General features: G+C 53.8%; 1 protein-coding gene across 7 annotated transcripts in view; it reads right to left on the reverse strand.

Moving 5' to 3' along the window:
- Positions 1 to 8,718, reverse strand: part of SEC16A (SEC16 homolog A, endoplasmic reticulum export factor) — a 30,825-nt gene extending 22,107 nt beyond the window's left edge. For 2 of the 7 annotated variants that reach the window (XM_072960451.1, XM_072960445.1), the window contains exons 1-2: positions 8,081 to 8,307; positions 815 to 4,497 (exon numbers count right to left, since the gene is read on the reverse strand). In XM_072960451.1, coding sequence (XP_072816552.1) covers positions 815 to 4,429 — 3,615 coding nt within the window. In that variant the 5' untranslated portion in view covers positions 4,430 to 4,497; positions 8,081 to 8,307. Of the gene's footprint in view, positions 1 to 814; positions 4,498 to 5,798; positions 6,027 to 8,080; positions 8,309 to 8,518 lie in introns of those variants that run through there. The other 5 variants (XM_072960446.1, XM_072960447.1, XM_072960449.1 and 2 more) reach the window with 5 other exon arrangements.
- Positions 8,719 to 18,926: the final 10,208 nt, after the last annotated feature.

Consider the following 18,926-nt stretch of genomic DNA (forward strand, 5'->3'; position numbering starts at 1 on the left):
CCATCGCCGGGGCAGCCCCCAGTGCCACTGGCGACAGCCCTGCTCTGTCAGCCTCTGCTGACACAGTGGGTGCCACACTTCTGGCCCACAGTCCTCCTGCCTCAGCTGGGTGTGGGCGATGCTGGCCAGGGCCAGAGGTGGTGAGAAGCAGGCAGTAACCAACCGTGTCCACCTGGACCGTGCTTCTCACATTAATGCAAGGTTAAACAGTTGTGAGTCTGCATCACTGTGAAGAGGCAAGAATCTTGTGTGTAGCACAGGGGGGCGCCTTGCTCTGCTGCCGGTATCACCAGGTACCTGGGGGAAGTTTATGGAATTCCACCTCTCGGCTTAGCTGTTTCATTTGGATTACATTCCAAACCTAACTTTCTTCCCTAAATGATCTAATTCTAAAGGAGAGGCTGATAAGTCTAGACGTGTCCTGTTGTTCTCAGGTGGGTTTTTGGTGTCAAAACAACAAAGAAGCTTCACGAGGCCATCCGCTTCCCAAAGTGTGTGACCCAGAACTCTGGGTCTGTGGAGAGCCAACAGGTCTGACAGCAAACAGAGGTCCCTTCTGTCACATAGGTTGGGGTATGCTGTGTTCAACAGAAATTAAGCAGGTATCCAACCCAGCCCAACATGCTAGCGCGCCACCTGGACTCCCCAGAGAGGGGCCGCGCTCAGGAGGAGCTCTCCTCTCATAAAGCAGTGGGCGCCAGAAACGGGGCTACGGGGCATCTCGGACCTGACCAGCAGGGCCCTGCCCAGGGGCACGGCATGGCAGGAAAAACCACTGGTCAGAGGACTTGACGGCCCAAGGGCTCGACCCTACCTGGTAGTAGTGGGGAGCGGGGCCAGGATCCGGCGGGTACGGGGGCTGGAAGCCGTCATACAGGTGCCTGTAATAGTAGTAGGACGCCAGGTCTGGAGGCGGCTGCTGCGGCCACTGCTGGTCTGACCGCGTGGCTGCCTGGCTCGAGCTGGTGGACACGACGGATGCGCTGGAGGACCGAGGTGGCCGAGGCAGCAGCTGCTGGCCCGCGTCAGCTGGAGCCGGACTTGCAGGAGGATGGGCTGAGTTCTGGGGCTGTCCTTGCGCTAAGGGACTTCCTGGGTCTGGAGGCTCTGAAAGAGCTGCTTTGGGTGCTGGTGGAAGGGGAAGAGGTGGCACTGGCTCCTGCTGGGCTCTCTCTAGGCTGTGCTGGTCCTGAGCATCTTTCATCACCTGTTGGTAGAAATGGTCTGGGGTATGCGGCCCAGGCTCAGGTGGTCTGGGATGACTGGCGATGGTTTGCTGACCAGGAGCTGGGCCATCAGAATGGGACGGGCTATACATTCTCACAGGATTTTCCGAAGTCCTAGTTAGAGAGCAGTCTAGTGCTCCTGAAGTTCCATCCCGGTTACTGGGGAGATCTGCCTTATTACTACTGGGTACTGAGGCACTGTTTGCAGGTGGTACTAACATCACGCCGGTGCTTCCCCCAGGACTATTAACTAACTCGGGAAGCACGTTCTCTGCATTTTCAGTCTTTTGACTTTCTGGAAGCAAGTTCTTTGGAGTTGGATGACACGATGGTTGAATCAGCAAATTAGCTGGTAGATTAGAAACCATTTCAGAGGTACCAGAAACTTGTGGGGAATTACTCTGGGCAAGATTGTGAGGCAGAGGCGAGCAGAAGAGAGAGCCAGCCAGAACCCCAGACAAAGCAGCATTTTCTCCAGAATCACTCCCGACAGCTCGGCTGCCTATTGTGGCCTTGTCTCCCACCAATGAATCTCTCCAGGAATGATTCTTCTCATTAGGATTTGGTAAGGACACAGGAAAATTCATGGGCTGAGCCAAATTATAGCTTTGATCAGGCTGGGTGATCAAGACTGGCTGATTCTGCAAAGACTCGGTGGGCGGCGAGGACAGAAGACTGGCATAACCAGGACTTGCCTGGGACTGGAGGGCCTCCTCTTCGCCCATCTGGGGAGGGTTCTCGAGATTCTCAGAAGCACCAATGGCATCCCCGCTCTGCACGGTGGGGACAGGGACAGGGACGGGCTGCCGGGAATGCCGACCAGACAACCCCTCGTCTGGAGGCTGGATGACTTCAGGTGGCCGAGGTTTCACAGGCACGTGAAGTGCGGGAGCAGCTGGGGCTAGGAGGACGTTGCCTCCAAAATCTGGCAGCTCGTTCTGCGCCCACAGAGTCGTGGCTGGGCTCTCACACTTCCCAGCTCCTTGAGCCCTGGTCGAGGGCCTTTTCTCAGGTGCTGGAAGCACACTTTCCAAGGGCGGCGCCCTGGCATGCAGGAGCCCATGACTGGCTTCCACAGGTGTAGTGAGAGGCAGGGCACAGAGCTGGGGGAGGGAGAGGGTCTCCATGTTGTCCGGTGGCTGCTCCAGGTTGCCCGGGGAGGTGTCAGGCAGGGCAGCGCCTGGTCTGCGCTGCTTCTGGTGAGTGCTGGTCCCCCTCACCTCACCCACCACGTTGGCGCGATCTGCCTCAACCGGTTTCACTCCAACGAGGTGGGCTTTCACGGGTTCAAAAGAACTATTTGCACTTGTCTGAAATATGCCCGTAGGTTTTGGGGGGCTGGGGGTTGAGGGCTGGGACAGGCCGCTGCAGTAGTTCTGGCTCGTGGTGGGTTTGTCTGTCTTGCTTCCAATGGGAAAGGAATCAATTTGCTTAAAAAACCTCCCCGGAGCCTCATCTTCAGGTTTTCCAACCTCCTGCTGAATGAAGGTGCCCCCCGCGTCGTCGGACGTGGCTGCACTGCTAAGGCCCCGGGGGCTCTTGCCGCTGTAACTGGAGGATGTGCTATCAGATCGCACGGGGTGTGGCATTGCGTCTGGGGCCTCGATATTTGGGCCCCCGCCTCCAGTGTGGCCCATAGCACTGAGTCTGGGGACAGCTGGCCCGGGAAGGGGTCCATATCTGAGCGGATCGCCTGGGCAGGAAGGGTCCAAACTTTGGGGCTCACTTGGAAGAACTTCCTGATTCTGCATGAACTCTAAGTTTTCCACATTCTCGTACTGGGAGCCGCCAGCGTTATGAGTCCCTGCGCTGGCTGCATCACCCCACACGTCAAGAGCAGCATTCTGAGTGGCTGGTTTATCCTGCTGGAAGCCTGCAGACTGGGTAAAATAAGACTGCATGTCTTCTCCCTGCTGCGTGGTCTCGCTGTTGGAACCTCTGAGAAAGGTCTGATAGGTTCCTCTGGCTCCCACATGGGCAGGAGGATGACCGAGTCCCAGGCTGGGGGACAAACCATCTGAGTCGGACTGAGCAGCAGAGCCTGTTTTTTCAGATGAGAGGTTCTCCTCATTCTCTGTCTCTCCTCCTTGGAAAAACATGGACAGCGCTCCCGAGCCCACTTCCGGCACGGTCCAGCTGCCCCCAGCCCCCGGGGGGTAGTGCAAATGGCTTTCTGGGCTATTTCCCTGAGTGAATGGATTGACAAGAGCAAGGTCTGGCAACTGCTCCTTGTTCACTCCTGGACTCGACCTGAACTCGTGGCTTGCGCGAGCAGTCCCAGCTCTGGAGTTCTGCGCGGATGTGTTCTCAGGGTCCAAGTTGTTTGCCGAGTGGTTTCCACTTTGCAGACAGACTGCCTCATTTCTTCCATCACTGACCAAGGGTCCTGGTAAAGACACCAGGGGACTCTGTTGCTCGTGGCCAGGACCTTGATGCGGGTTGGACGGAGTGGGAAAGTGGGCAACACCGGAGGCATGGGGCATCGTGTTCTGACCAGGTCCTTCTGCACCAGACCAGTAATGCTGACCTGAGGGTTGTGGGCCTCCCTGCACGGGCCCCCACTGCCCTGGCATCTGCTGATGAAGCTGAAGGGAGAAAGGGGATGCTGCCGGTACCACGGCACCGTCGTGCGGGCTTGGCAGACTCAGCGGTCTGTCGGGCTGAGGCGCACTCCCCTGAGGACGGCCCCCGTGAGAGCTGTCAGGACCCGCTCCTGGAATGTACTGAGGCGGACACAGCAGAGGCTGAACTTCGGGGTTGGAGCTGGGAGTGACCTCGGTACTCCTGCTCCTGTCTGGCCCAGGTGGCATTGAGGGCGTCAAGAGGCCAGGAAACGGGCTGGAATCTGCCCGGGGCTGCGACAGAGGTCCAGGCAGAGGTTCGCAGGGCCCCCGGGAACTATCCCCGGCATTTGTGTGGGGCACAGGCAGACCAGCACGCTGAAGAAATGACGGTTGGGCCGGGCCTTGCAAAACTGATGGGCTGCTTTTAGACGAACTGTCCAAAGACGTATTCTGGAGCGCCTGTCTACTGAAAGCAAAAGGATCTGTCACCGGCTGCAGTGGGCAAGTGACCGGGGCCACCGGGGCGTTATTATTTGCCTGTCTCCTATACCGGCTGCTGGACCAGAACATGCCCTGAGGGTTCCTAGCTGGAGGTGGCCCGACCACGCCTGACGGGACCGCCTGGGGCGGAGGCTGCATGACTGATCTCCTGCACAGTCAGGCGCTGCTCACAGAAAGAAGCAGGATATAGGTTTCCTTAATTTGAACTGAAAAAGACAAAGAACAAAAATTAGCAAAAGATCCATATATTCAAAGTCATGGCTGCAATCAGGAAAACTAGGAGGGGAAAAAAAAAAAGACTGAAAATGATTTAAGTCCCAAGGGATATATCTCTCCTTCCCATTCCCGGGAGGACTGTGGTCCTTGAGGAGCCATTCCTGCTCTGGGGAGTTCGGGGGTGGGGGAGGCCTGGAGCGAGAACACTGCAGGGACAGGACACAGAAGCTGGCTGTGCCCCAAGCTAGCTGAGGGACTTCAGACAAGTCGCTGCCCTTCTCTGAAATTCAGTTCCATAACCCAGCTAGGTATCCACGTGGAATGCCCACTGCCTCCACGATGCCCTCACCAAGCTGGCAGGGACAAAGCAGAACCTAACTGCCAGTCACCAGGTATAGAGTTCCTCCACATTTTCCTAAAAATTATCAGCACATCCAGTAAGAGCCAACTCCTCTGTTAAGACTGCATATCATACTTGTCATACAGGTTAATTCTAAATCTCGAAAGGAAAACAAAAGTTTAAAATTTGGTCCTCCCACTAACTAAAGAGTATTATAAAGTACAGAATAATAAGCTACAAAATATATGAAATATATCCAGATAAAATGTCTTTTATCCCACCAAGTAAAATATCTCATTTGTGACTGGTTGAACATCACTAGCAAAACAAGTTGCCTCTGACTGTTGGAGATGCAACAACTATGCTTGGAATGAAAATCCCAAGTAATCCTAAAGCAGCTTTAAAACTGACCAACTGACTTGATTCAAAAATGGTCAATAATAGGCAGAGTGCCCACAAAGACTTTAAGGAAAACAAAGGGGCAGAAATCCTCTTACAGCGTTTGTTGTTGTTGTTTGTTAGTAAAACACACTAAGTATAACCTTGAATGGTTAACCTGCACTTTTAAGACAAAAATCCAAGCATTGACTCTACCAAGCCCCCCTCTATGTGTCAGTCCTTCTGCCCAGCACCACCCTCACGAACAGGAGTCGAGCCCATCACAGAAAAATGTAAACACCGAAGGAGAACTGATGGAAGGACTCCAGAGTTTCATCCACACACTTTTGCAGATATACAATGATTTTGTCCTCAGAAATCTTTCTGATATCCAGATAAGAGAGAAAACATAAGAGCATACATTAAGTAAAGCTATTTATAAATCGAAGTGCCTATTCCTATGTGAAAACCAGTCCTATAAACCTACGAATGAGTTACTGTTACTGCCCACACACACTCTTGCCCTAGGCCAACAGGGAACCCTTTCTGACTGACAAGCACTTTGAAACTCACTCAGATTTAATGGGATTAAATACATCAGGAACAGCATCAGAGACTTCCTTTGGTTCTGAGCTGTCATTTTAAAACAAAGAACCTTTGCAGCTCAGCTTTATGTGGACTGAGGGTAGAATCAGCAAGAGCCTCTTCCTCTTCTCTGTGAAACAGAGGCACCCAGGACATCTTACAGGACAAGACTTCTTCTTTGTAAGGTTTCAGCAGAAGACCCTCAACCATTCTCGGCTGTTGAAAAAAAAAAAAAACGGAGCACAGGCCTAGAGGATTTATTCATCAGATGTCACTGTGAGAGCAAGTCTGGGCGTCCAGCTGAATGGCCTGGACACACCACTTCTCCTTCTGTGGCCCAATTTCTTCATCTATAAAGTGAGAGAATTGAAATGATGATTTCTAAAGTCCTTTCTGGGTTTAATCTTATGAAATTCTATTCACAGTGGATTCTGGGATGCCCTCCTCCCTTTTGCTATTTAATAGGGAAATCTCATCAGAATCTATAAATTTCACAAAGCACTTATATTTAAGTGTTTTCCTTATAGCAACTTTCTTAAAATTATTTTCAACTCCTAGGCTAAGAATCATTTTTTAAGCAAACACTATCACTTCCCTACAAAGTAGTGTCCCCTTCCCTCCCTCTGACAAGAGCATTTAGCCATATACCAATTTCATCAGGAACAACCTTGTGACATGAACATTACTCTTTTGATTCTTTTTTCTATTCCCCAACAGAAAAACAATGCAACTGCATATCATTTATCTCATGACTATAGAGAATTTTATTCTGTTCAGTAAGTCATTCTGTAGCCTCAAGTCATCTAACTTTTAAAAAGGCAGACTGTTTCAAAGGAACCAGCTGATCTTCCTAAAGATGCATTATTCATAAACCTAGCTCTTCAATTAAACTGCCTTGGATCTGTGTGAAATAAGCAAACTGTTTCAATATAAATTCCTGGCTACTGAACTGATACTTAAAGCACACTCCTCTCCTCCCAGACCTGCCCCCTCAAGTGTAAGCATGTAAACCAATGAGAGTGCTAAGAAATCTCTCTTCTGCCCACAATTCCCCCTCACGGTGACTGTTAGAGTGACATACCTATCAGACTATGGGACACTTGACACAAAAACACCATAAACTCCAACTTTTCTAAGTAAAGAATCAAACACATTTAGATGTTTAAAAAAAAGAAGAAGAGGGTGTCTAAACACTGCTAAAAAGGACAAAGATCCAAAAGGACACCTTGACACTCAGGAAAGATGTTTACAGAAGCAAGAAGGAACCATGTTAAATTTTACACACTACTCTAAAGAAAACTTTGAGTACAATTTTGAGACTTACTGTAGTAACAGCTATTAACAGTGAATAAGTCACAAGGAGCAATAAAGTGATTTTTTGCCTCTTGCTGTATCTTTGTATGATAACAGCACCCAGAACCCTATGAAAAGGCACAGGGGAAAAAAAAAACTGCAGGGAGGCTGGTTGTGCTGAAACTTGCAAAGTATCACTCTAAGAACAACTATCTGTGACTGTTTCTTGCCGTATTGGGGATGGGAAATACCTCTCTAGTTAACATCTGTGTCATATATATTTAAAACAAAACCTTAACAAGCAACTCACATTCAACCTCCAAGCCATTTAAAACTTTTTAAGTAAAGAAGCAAAAGCGGGTTTTAAATGGCTGCGTCATGTCCAGAAGCTCTACTGAAATACTTTCATCACAAAAAGGGCAAGCTGGTTTACACATTACTCTACCCCTTGATATAAAATACAAGTACTCGACCTCCGTTGCAACATCCTGGTCACCTTGCCAGGAGATTACCGACAGACAGCAACACCGCTGCTCCTTGGTTCACACGTAAACCCACCTCATCGCCAGCATGGCTCAGTACGAGTCTTTCAACCAATGAGCACAAAACAACTTTAGAACCCTCGAAGCAAAGGAGACGCTAAACTGCTACAGAAATTCCCTAAAGGGTTCTGCTCTTCAGAAAGTTGCAGGTCCGGCTCTTCCTTCAGCCATTCCAACACAACCCTACACCGAGGCGACCACGGCTGACACAAGTATCAACACAGCTGAGCCCGACAGGCCGTACAGGTGGGACCACGTCAGCCCGACGGGGCGGCCAATAAAGGTGTTCGCCCGGCTCACGGGACCCGCAGGCCCCCGCCCGACCCCCAGCGCCCCGGCCCGACACCCCTGGGGCACCTCGGGGACGCGCCGGCCGCTCGGGGCTGGGCCCGGCCCGGCCCGGCCGCCTCCCTCCGCCCCGACCCCGGCCCTCACCTGCGCGCCGCACCGCGGCCGAGGCTCGCGCCGGTTCCCGCCTGGTCCCTCCGCGAACCCAGGCGCCAGCACCTCAGGAGCCGCCGGCGGAAGACTGCCCGGTGGTTGCGACGAGAACAGACAAGGCAGCCGCAGCAGCCATCTTGGCACATCCGGCTCCGGTCGCCGTGGCCGCCGCGGCCGCCGCGCCGCCGACGTGTCCGGCTGCAACGTCAGCACGCGCCACGCCCGCCCGCCACGCCCCTCGCAGCTGCGCTTGCGACGCCACGCCACGCTCCTTGGCCCCGCCCCCGCCGGTATCCTGTCCTTCACCGCTCCATCCCTTCGTCCCGCCCCTGGCCCCGCCCCGCCTGCGTACGGCCGTTGACCGCCCACCCTTGGCCCCGCCCCTCGCCCACCTGCCCGGTCGGGCGAGTGAGGACCGCCCTAGGACGTTACCTGGGTTACGCCTGCTCTTTCTCCCAGTCTTTTCTCCTCTTAGGGTGTGAGAAGAGTCGGGATTCTTCAATCAGACCCTAGGGAAGAATCAGTCTCGAACGACCGATGCCAGCAGGTGCACCCACCGAGAACGGCTACGGCTGAGCCGAGAACCCGAGCGGCGCCCTGGCGCAGGCGCGTTCCTCCCATTCTGCCGTTGGACTCCCGAAGCTTGGGAGATGGGCGGAAGGCTGCTGCGCACGCGCCGGCCGCCCGCCGGACTGCGCGTGCGCGCCTCGCGGCTGCCCGGGAGTGACCTTGTTACGGCCACTCGGGGCTCCGGGTTCCAGTTCGGCCCGGGAAGTTTGTTTCCGTCCACGTCTAGCTCTCGAGGAGCAGGGCCGTCTCTCCGCACAGAAGTCAGGAAGGGACAGACGCCACCGGCCCCCAGTCCACAGGCCCCCGTCGGAGCGCCACTGCCCACCCAGGCTCCCGATTCGGGGGTCTTCCTGTCCGCCCGCAGCCCCCAGCCGCGCCGCCCCGGCTCGGCCGTCGCCTTCCGCGGGCACTCAATCCGTCCTGTCCTTTCCTTCCCCCTACCCCCACCCCCGTCTCCCGGGCGCTGGCCGCGCAGTCCCAGGCCCCTCTTTTGTCTGCCCTAAGCCTCCTCAAGGCCCCTGACTCTTCTCCCAGTGAGCAGCGGTTCCCTCTGTGCCCAGTGATGCCCCGTGGACGGAAGCCAGGGGCTCTCTGCGCTGTTCCATAACCGTTGTTGAGTGGATATTTGTGTTGAATGAAGGCGACCCACGAGGTACGGAGTGACACGCTAGGCTGTTGGGCCTCAGCCTCTTGTCCCTCCCCCGTCCTGGCGCCCACCCGGACACCATCTGAGCCCTACTGTGGAGGATCTTAGGGAAGACGAGGTGTTGCCGTTTGTACCCTTGTTCTCCCACTGAGAAGTGGGAGGCTTAAGCAGGTGAAGAAGCATCCACCTGACCCGGCCCACTCACCTGCCACCTGCCTGGCAAGAACAGGGAAGAACAGCAGCCCTCTGGCTTGCCCTAGTTCCTTCAAGTGTGCCTGTCCAATTGCACAACGCCCAGCCACTCAGCTCCCAGCAGCTTCCAGCAGCTCCCAGCTGCTGCTGTGCATTGGCCCTGGGGGGGTGGGGGGGGGGAGGGCACCCTGGTCACTGGTGGGACCCTGAAGCTTGGGAAGAAGGAAGAAGTGTGATTCTTCTGTTTGTTCTCTGTGACGCTGGCAAGGGAGCAGCCACGCTGTCAGAGCCCCAGGTGGGTGCGGGGAGAATTTCAGCCCATCTGACGTGGCCACTCTGCTAAGCTAACATTTGCCTTGCAGAATCGAGTTCCCAGCCTGTTTAAATACAGAGTTAGGGAACACGTGCTAGAACGCATCCGTGGGCCCCACCACCTGATCCCCTTTTTCCTGGTGGTCACTGTGTTCTGCAGTCACTTTGTCCCAACAAATCACTCTGCGGAGGGGGATGTGGCTGTTCACGCACCCCACCACCACCTGTCCCCACCCCAGTGCAGAGGCAAAAGCACTGACACTCCCAGGCTCAGGGCTCGCTCCTCCACTCTTGGGTTGAGTTCAAAGAGCACAGTAGCTGGGGCTCAGACTTTCCCCTCTAGTGACCCAGGGAGCCCTGTGGTCAGGTCTGGCGGGCTCTAACCTGAAAACACCAGAAGCTGCAGAAGGCAACCTGCCCAGGGCAAATTTGAGACCTCTGGGCCCTGAGTGGGTTGTCAAAGGTGAAGCGTGGTGTTGACTCCTAAATGGTGACTTTAAGGGAAGCCATGGTCAGCAAAGTGGACCTGTAAGGACCCTGGGGCCATCTTTCCCTCTCCTCCCTCCTGCTAAGCCCCTGCATGGAGACCCTCTCAGGTTCTCAGGTCTGCAACCTGATGTTAAGGAGATGGTTCTTGGGCCCACAGCCGAGTCATCATGCCATGGAGGCAAGGCTCTGAGTCGAAGACCGTCTGCTTTAATGCCCAGTCTGCTACCTAGATGCTGTGTGCCCTTTGTCAGCTTCCTTATCCTTGTCATCCCAGGGTTTAGGCAGGGTGAGCACCCAGACAGCTTGAGGACTAAAAGAGTGTGCTGTTGATACACATGCTGGGACAAGACATCAGGCGTGCACTGGGACTATCAGGGGAAGCGAGGATGGGGGGCTGTGCCTTGGAGGTGCGCTGCCCCAGGGCCGTCTCTCTTCTTGATTAGGCTTGCTTCCTTTTGCCTGATGCCCACTCCTCTCCTTTTTCTCAGTCCCTCCCCTGGCTCATACTTAGAGATTGGATACAAACGTCACCTCCTCCCTGAAGCCCCCCTAGGTGGATTAGGATCAGCCACTCTTTTCTGGGGACAAAGTTGTAGCTCCTCATGCAAATCTCGGTGACCCAAGCTGTAGTCACGTTACCCAGAGCTCACAGGACCCAGAGCTGCACACTTGCCCGGACAATGGGCGGAGCCTGTGCCAGAGAACTTGGCTGTCCTTTCGTTGTGACATTGTGTTCCATATTGTGACAGTTGGCCTCTCCTGTTAGCCTATGCCTTCCAAGGAGGCTGCCACTGAGCACCTGCCAGGTGTCTGGTCCGAACCAGGATGGGCTCTTGGATGGGCAGAGGATGTGCCTCAGTGCCAAGAATGCAAAAGATCTCATTGGTAGCCTTTTACCACCTATTGAAATGATAATATTTTGAATATATTGGGTTAAATAAATTAAAATATATGATAAAATATGTTTTCATCTGTTTTCTTTAAAAAATATAGCTACCAGGAAGTTGAAAATTCTATATGTGGCTGGCATTATAATTCCACTGGACAGTGCTGGTCTAGATGGTGAGCACATTGTCACAGGGGGTCAGGGGCCGGCCACTCAGCATCCCCAGCCTGGGGCTTGTAGCCTCCTGGTTGGTGGAACTGGCCCTCTTCTGATGACCGACCAGCCAGGCAGTCCTCAGAGTAGCCCCTGGGAGGTGGGGCAGCAGTCTTGGTGTAGGCGGAGGCAGGTGGCCCAAGGCCTTGAGCCTCTGCCGCTCACTCCCACTGGGGCACCAAATGTGGTTTGGGGCTGTTTGTAGGGCAAGCCTGCTCCGTGCCAGGCACTCAGCCCCCGACACACACACCCTCAGTCCTGGGTGCTGAGGCTGAGGGTGCGGGAGGCGGGCCTGCCTAGCTCGGCCTGGAAAGAAGGGACAGCCTTCATGAGATGGGGCTGGCTGAGTGGTCTGGACAAAAAGCATGTTAGGGCCACAGAGGTGAAAAGAGCAGGTGGGGAGGGCTTCCAGAGGAGCTAACAGGGCTGAGGAGGACTGCATGGCTGGAGAGGAGGGGTGGGAGTCTGCCCCTTTGGGAGAAAGCAGTCCCCAGGCACAGGTAGCTGCACATTAGAGTTTGTTCCGTAGCACCTGTGTGTCGGGCCCCTGAGTATGGTGGCACCTGTTGTGCCTCCAGGTTGGCTGCTGGTTTCGGGAGGAAATCCACATCCAGGCCAAGCCCCAGCCAGGCCTGATAAATGTCACCACCGTCAGTGTCACTGTTAGCACGAGGACAGCACTGTCTCCCATCTGCAGCATCTGGAAACACTTCTGGTGCCTAGCAAGGTTTGGAGAACTTTCTTTTATTAATCATTAAGCCAAGTAGTAAGCATCTAAGATGATAAGCCACAGGGATGAAATAGAAAGCACAGGGAGACATTGAGTCCACACCCACCTGGGGCTACAGAGACCTGGAGTCGCAGGAAAACCTGCCTTGTGGCTCCTTAGCTGCAGGGGGCCTCAGGAAAGTCTGGGAGCCGTCCTTCCCCAAACTGAACGCAGATGTTTGCCGAGCCCTACTGCACACCAGGTGTTGGAGGGTGCTGAGGCTTTGTCCATGGGACAGACAGGCCTGGCTGCTATCCCTGGGGGAGTGTGGACACTGGACATCTGTGAATGTGCCCAGTGCAGGCAGGGAGCACTGTGAGGGCACCTGGCAAGGCAGAATCCTCCCTGTTGGGGGTCAGGTAGAGGCAGGATGGAAAAAAAGGAGCCTTTGTGGCTGAAGCAAACAGAAGCTTCTGTAGTGGCAAGGAGCAGAAACCAGAAAGCGGGAAACGGCGTGAGAGCTGGTGGGTGTGCGTTGCGTGGGGCTCTGCAGGCTCCCTGAGGGCATGTAGACTTGGTCTCTGAAAGCATGGGAAGTGTTTGGGGGCTTTTCAGCCAGGAATGACATCAGTTCAGCCTCCCCTTGTCTCTCTGACAGGAGACCACCCAGAGCCAGGAGCCCAGGAGCTGGCCTTGGGTTCCCCAGGGGTTTAGGGGCAGACTGGTGGGGACAGTCGGACCCTGGATGACCTCTGGGGGCAGGACTGGCTCTCTCGCTGCCAGCTGCATCCGCAGCCCCTGGCACAGCACAGATGCTCCACACATGTCAGCCAAGGGAGCAAACAGGATGGGAGGGCAGGAGTCCTGAGCATTGGTGGTGACTTAAGTTACAGGTGTGGACTTGGAGGCCTTGGAGGACTGTGGACTGGGAATTAGGAAGGCCCTAGAGTGGAACTTGGAGGAACACCAGCATCTGCAGGTTGCCGAGCACCAGGCTGGCTGCAGCGTTAACTCCTGGCAAAGTGACCCTGGCAAGTCCCTCCATGAGTGCCAGTTTCCCTGTCTGAAGATTGGCAGAGCTGAACAGTAGAGGCTCGACAGGCCCTCGTAGCCCTCCAAGGGGAGATGGCCCCTCAGAGGGTGATGGGAACCTTGGCTGGAGAGTCCCAGAGTTCTGGTTCACGTGGGTGAACTTGGGGCAGTCATTTACCTCTTTGAGCCCCACCGTCCTCATCTGTAAAATGGGATAACAGCCGTGTTGCAGGAGATGGCCCTGAGTGTTAGGTGAGGTGCAGACATAAACTGTAAATAGTGACGCCTCACCTGGCCCACTGGAAATCCCCAAGGGGACCACCTGCTTGCCAAAGGGGACACTGGTGGGGCACGACCAGCAGGGGGAGGCAGAGAGCCGCCTCCGAGTAGGCAGGCTAAGCCATTGCCAGGCTGGCGCCTCCTCCCATGATGGCTGAGGCTCTGGGCTTCCAGGTGCTGGCATAAGGAATCCCCGAGGCTCATTCAGGACTGGCACCAGTGCAGCCAGAGAACTGTTTCTGGCCCTGCGCAGCACCCCCAGCCTGCAGCTCTCTCTGGGGAGGGTTCATCTCTGCCCTCCCTGAGGGTGGTGGGGTCTGCTGAACACGGCAGGTCCTCCCTGAATCCTCCAGGAATTGTGCTTAAAGGGGACGTGCGTTTTTCAAGCTCTATGCTCAGCGATTTAATCCTCACAGCAGTGGGGGCTGGTAAGTGTCGTTTCTTAATAAAGGATCCATATTTGGCACTCATCCTGCACCCACTAGGTCTCTGGTAACTGGGTAAGTCCTTAGCCAGGTGTGGCCAGGGAGAATGCCACTTCAGGTCAGCATCCTCTCTTTCTTTAATTTGCAGGTGAGAAAATGATTAGTGGAGGATACGTAACCTACATAAACTTACACACACACTTTTCTAAGGCTTGTTTTTTTAAATGAAGAAATGCTGAAACAGGGTGACAAAGACTACAGTACAGGCAGAGCCAGCTCTCTTGCCCTTCACAGATACTGTGTGTTTTACAAATCGAAGGGCTCTGGCAACCCCGCATTGAGCAAGTCTATGGGCGCTGTTTTTCCAACAGTATGCCCTCACTTCATGTCTCTGTGTCGCGGTGTGGTAATTCTCACAATATTTCAAACTTTTCATTATTACTATGTTTGTCATGGTGATCTGTGACCAGTGAGCTTTGATGTTACTACTAATTTTTTTTTGATATAAACAGGACTTTTATTAGTGAAGTGAAAACATAGTAGTGAAATATAGTACACTCCCGGGAGCTGGGAGTGGGCCAGTCCAAGAGAGGAAAACGGCCTGATTTACTGCTATTAGTTACTGTCTGTTACTGTATTGCTTTTGGGGGCGGGGAATTAGATTTAATTATTTTTTTAACGGAGGTACCAGGGATTGAACCCAGGACCTCGTGCATGCTGGGCATGTGCCCTTCCACTGAGCTATACCCTCCCCACTGTTCCCATTTTTTAATTAAGGTGTATATGTTGTTTCTTTAGACTTAATGCTATTATTGCACACTTAATGGACTGCAGTCTAGTGTAAACACAACTTTTATATGCCCTGGGAAACCAAAAACTTTGACTTCCTTTACTGTGATACTCATTTTATTGCAGAGCCTGGACCCAAACCCGCAATATCTCTCAGGTGTACGGAGATTTGTAGTAGTTATTGTGAATCTCTAGAGAACTATAGATTGATAACGAATATTGGTAACGCATCATGCACCACGTGGTTCAGGAATGGGTCACATGTGAAAAAGTATAAAATGTAACTCAGGCCCTTCACACGGCAGGTCTGTTGTTACGCATAAGCAATGCTTCTGCGGTGCAGACCACCACCTCCTTGAGCCTGGGTTTCTCTGTCCTGAACGGGGTTGGGGGCAGCATCTATTGAGTGGGACTGCTGCCTGGCTTGAGCGAGCGCACGGGTCTGCAGGGACAGCGTGAAGAACACATTTTAGAACTCTGTGCTATTTCTGAGTCTGTGCCCTGTTCCAGGAGCTCCATGTCAGCAATCTTGCAGGTCCCATCCCCGCCACAAGCCCAGGAGGTTTGCTCAGAGAGCTCCTGCTTAATGCCTGAGACACTGAGTCTCGGAAACACTGAGTCACCTGCCTAAGGTGCAACGGCTGCAACGGGGCAGGTGGAGACACAGGAACATGGTTAGGAAGCCCAGCAGGCAGACTCCACGACTCCTTGGAGTAGCGTTTCCCCACTGTGCCCAACTGACGCCACGCCTCAATCATGGTAACGGTGAGTTCCTTTGGAAACCAGTGCACATGCGTTCCCTCCTAGAGACTGACAGTCCACACGATTGTTTCAGAGGTCTAAGGAGTCCTCCAGAAAGGGATCCCCTGACCTAGGGCTTCCCAAACCCATCAACAATCCACCAAACACCCTTTGGGACACAGTGCTTCCAGGTCTCCATTGGCCATGGGATCAAGCTGGACCACATCACTTAGGTTTCTGGTTGAATTACTTTGACACAATAATCCTTGGCTGTGATGCCCAGGACCCCATCATGAGAAGTGACCATACAAAGCTCTCCATCATCATCTGTCCACTGACAGCTCTGCCCTCTCCAGCAGGGCTCCTGGCCATGGTTTCTGGATGGGGCTGGTCCACGAACAATTTGTCATTGGCCCGTGATGAGATACAAAGTCCCACCAGAGTGGAGGCCAGCTCCCTGCTAAGCACAGCCTCGCCTGCCGATGTTCAGAAAGCGGGCAGCTGGCGATGGCCCTCTGAGCAGCACCAGCACCCACGACACTCTGCTGGCTTTCTGGCAGGGGGTAGCCCTGCCAGTCTGTTTAATCTGGGCATTGATGCTGTCCCTCCTGGCTCATCGGTCCCCTCTCTGCTATGGCTAGAGGGGTGCAGAGCCACATCTGGGGCTCAGTCCAGGACAATGTGGAGCAGCACACCATGCCAGTGATACACCTTAGGTTTCCCTGCAGTGCTGAGAAGTTGGACACTTTGATCATCTCAATCCGAGCATCCAACGTGATGGCCTTGACCCACACATGGTGATCACGCACCTGAGCTGTGGCAGGACAGAGGTGTGCCATAGCCTTCTCTTCTTTCAAAAATTTTTTTTTCGGGGGAAGAGGTAATTAGGTTTATTTATGTTATTTATTTTGTTAATGAAGGTACTGGAGATTGAACCCAGGACCTCATGCATGCTAAGCACACAGTCTACCCCTGAGCTATTACCCTCCTCATCCCAACTGGATTTCAAAGTCACAGTATACTCCCCGCTCCCCTCCCCCACAAAGCCAGAATCTAAACTGTATCCCATTAACTGTTTATGTCGATTACAGGCTGAGGCGATAATATTTGGGATATATTGGGTTAACTAAGAGGTATTATTAAAATAACCTTCACCTGGTTCTTTTTACTTTTAATTGTGGCTACTAAAACATTTGCAATTGTACATGTGGCTTGCATGCCATTTCTGTTGGATGGTGCTGCTTTAAACCATCCTCAAGTCCTGGAGGAAGGTGCCCCCTCCCCCAAGCAGTCAAGAGGGTGGACTGGCAGCCACGTGTCGGCCTCCTTTGTTTTGCGTGTTGACAAGTGCAAGTCGGACCCCTGGGATGTGCCCCCCCCCCAGGAGGGCCAGGCAACCATGGCAGACACCGGGGCCAGCTGGCTGCAGCTGCTGGGGATGTGGCCCCTAGGACACGCACTGGGCACTTGAGAGGGGTGACCTGGGATGCTGTGTTAGTCTGCTGGGGCTGCCATGACGAAGTGCCGCAGACCGGGTGGCTTAACAGAAATTCGTCTCTCACAGTTCTGGGGGCTGGAAGCCAGAGATCAGGGTGTCAGCGGGGCTGATGTCCTGGGAGGTCTGTCTCCTGGGCTTGGAGTTGGCCGTCCTCTCCCCACATCTTCACATCGTCCCTCTGTGTGTCTGTGTCCTGATCACCTCTTCTTATAAGGACCCCAGTCACACTGGATTACAGCCACCTTAGGATCTCATGTTAACTTAATCACCTCTGTAAAGACCCTGTCTGCAAACACAGCTGCATTCTTAGCTCTGGGAGCTGGGGCTTCACCCTATGAATTTGGGGAGGATACAATTCAGCCCATAACAGACCCCCAAGTCAGGGGTGTCTTGGCTGAGCTTAGTCCGAGGGAGGGGCTGTGTCCTCCCTGGGAGGTGCATGGTGGCTGGGCGGGCGGTCCTTGTGAGGGTGGGGTGGCAGAGCGGGCCGACTCAGACTGTACATCCACGATGAGAAGGACAGGTTGCAGGGAGTTCTTTTTTTCAAAAAAATAATTTATGGGGATACAATTCATAGAACATAAAACTCACCATTGTACAGCCAACAATTCGGCGGCATTTAATGCGTTAAAAATGGTGTGCAACCGTCACCTCCACCAAGTTCCAAAACATTTCATCCCCCAAAGTAATCATCCTGACCCACTGGGCAGTCACTTTGTGCCACCCCCCGCCCCCACCCTGGGAACCACTAATCTGCTTCCTGTCTCTGTGGGTTTACCTGCTTCGGGCATTTCACACAAATGCACTCACATGTTACGCGGCCTTTTGTGTCTGGCTTCTATCGCTTAGCATGTTTTTGAGTTTTGGCCACGCTGTAGTAGGTATCAGGGCTTCATTCCTTTTTATAGCTGAATAATATTCCATCACATGTGTATTTGGTCTGGGTTCTCCAGATAGAGCCAACAAGATGTATAAATATGTAGAGAGACTCACTCTAAGGAATTGGCTTACATGATGACAGAGGCTAAGTCTCAAGGTCTGTGATCAGCAGCTTGAGACCCAGGAAGAGAAGGCTTCAGTCCAAATCTGAAGGCAGGAAGAGCTAGGCGCTCCAGCTCAAGCGGCCAGGCGGGAGGACGGCCCTGTTGCTCAACCCTTTCGGTCTGTTCAGGTCTCCACCTGGCTGGACGGGCCCGCCCACACGGGGGAGGGCGTCTTCTTTACTCACCCACAGGCTCCACCGCTCATCTCATCCAGAGGCACGCTCACACTTGGCTCAAGGGCCCAGCCACTCGGCACTTAAAACTAACCATCAGAGGGTGGGTCTACATTTGGTTCACACATTTGTCAGCTGATGGGCGTCTGGGTTGTTCCAACCTCTTGGGTGCTGTGAGCACATGTGTACGTGGACTTGTTTGGGTCTGTTTCGCTTCTTTTGTGTGTACACCTAGGAGTGTGATTTCAGGGTGCTGAGAGCTCTTCGGGCAGAATGCAGGCTGGGTCCACTCCCTCTGAAAGTGAAAGTTCAGACATTTGCCATATTCCATTTTCCAGAACTTGTCCCAGGAATGAAGCATCCAAACTTAGTGAGGAAATCTTGGGTTCACAATTGTGCTTGGATAGGCCAGGTCCAGGTGGCACTTTGCAGTAGAAGCAGGTCATCAGATTCTCCCTTGGTTGACCTGGTTTGAATCCACTGGCCTGGGGGTGGGGCCAGTGGGAGGGGCGTGGTCAGGCAGAGAAGGGGTGGGGCCAGGTGGAGGTAGAGGCCCAGGCAGGAGGGAGATGGGGAGGCCCATGTGGGTGCCTGATGGCCCTACTCAGGACTCCCCAGGGAAGGGTGTTGCTCAGCCAGCACCCCCTGGGGTCACAGAACCTCCCCTACTCTGTCAACCCCACGGTGCCCCTGCTGAGATGTTTCTGCGGCTCCCTTTGCTCGCATGCTAGGGTCTGGCTTACTCCAGGCCCTCCTTGTGCCCCTCTTGCCTACAGCAGCCTCCCTGCCAAGGCCCCCAGGCTGGGGATGTGGTGCCTCCACCCTCTGAGGCACTGATGGATG

The sequence above is a fragment of the Vicugna pacos genome, chromosome 4 (assembly GCF_048564905.1).
Source record: "Vicugna pacos chromosome 4, VicPac4, whole genome shotgun sequence".
Taxonomy (NCBI): Eukaryota; Metazoa; Chordata; class Mammalia; order Artiodactyla; family Camelidae; genus Vicugna; species Vicugna pacos.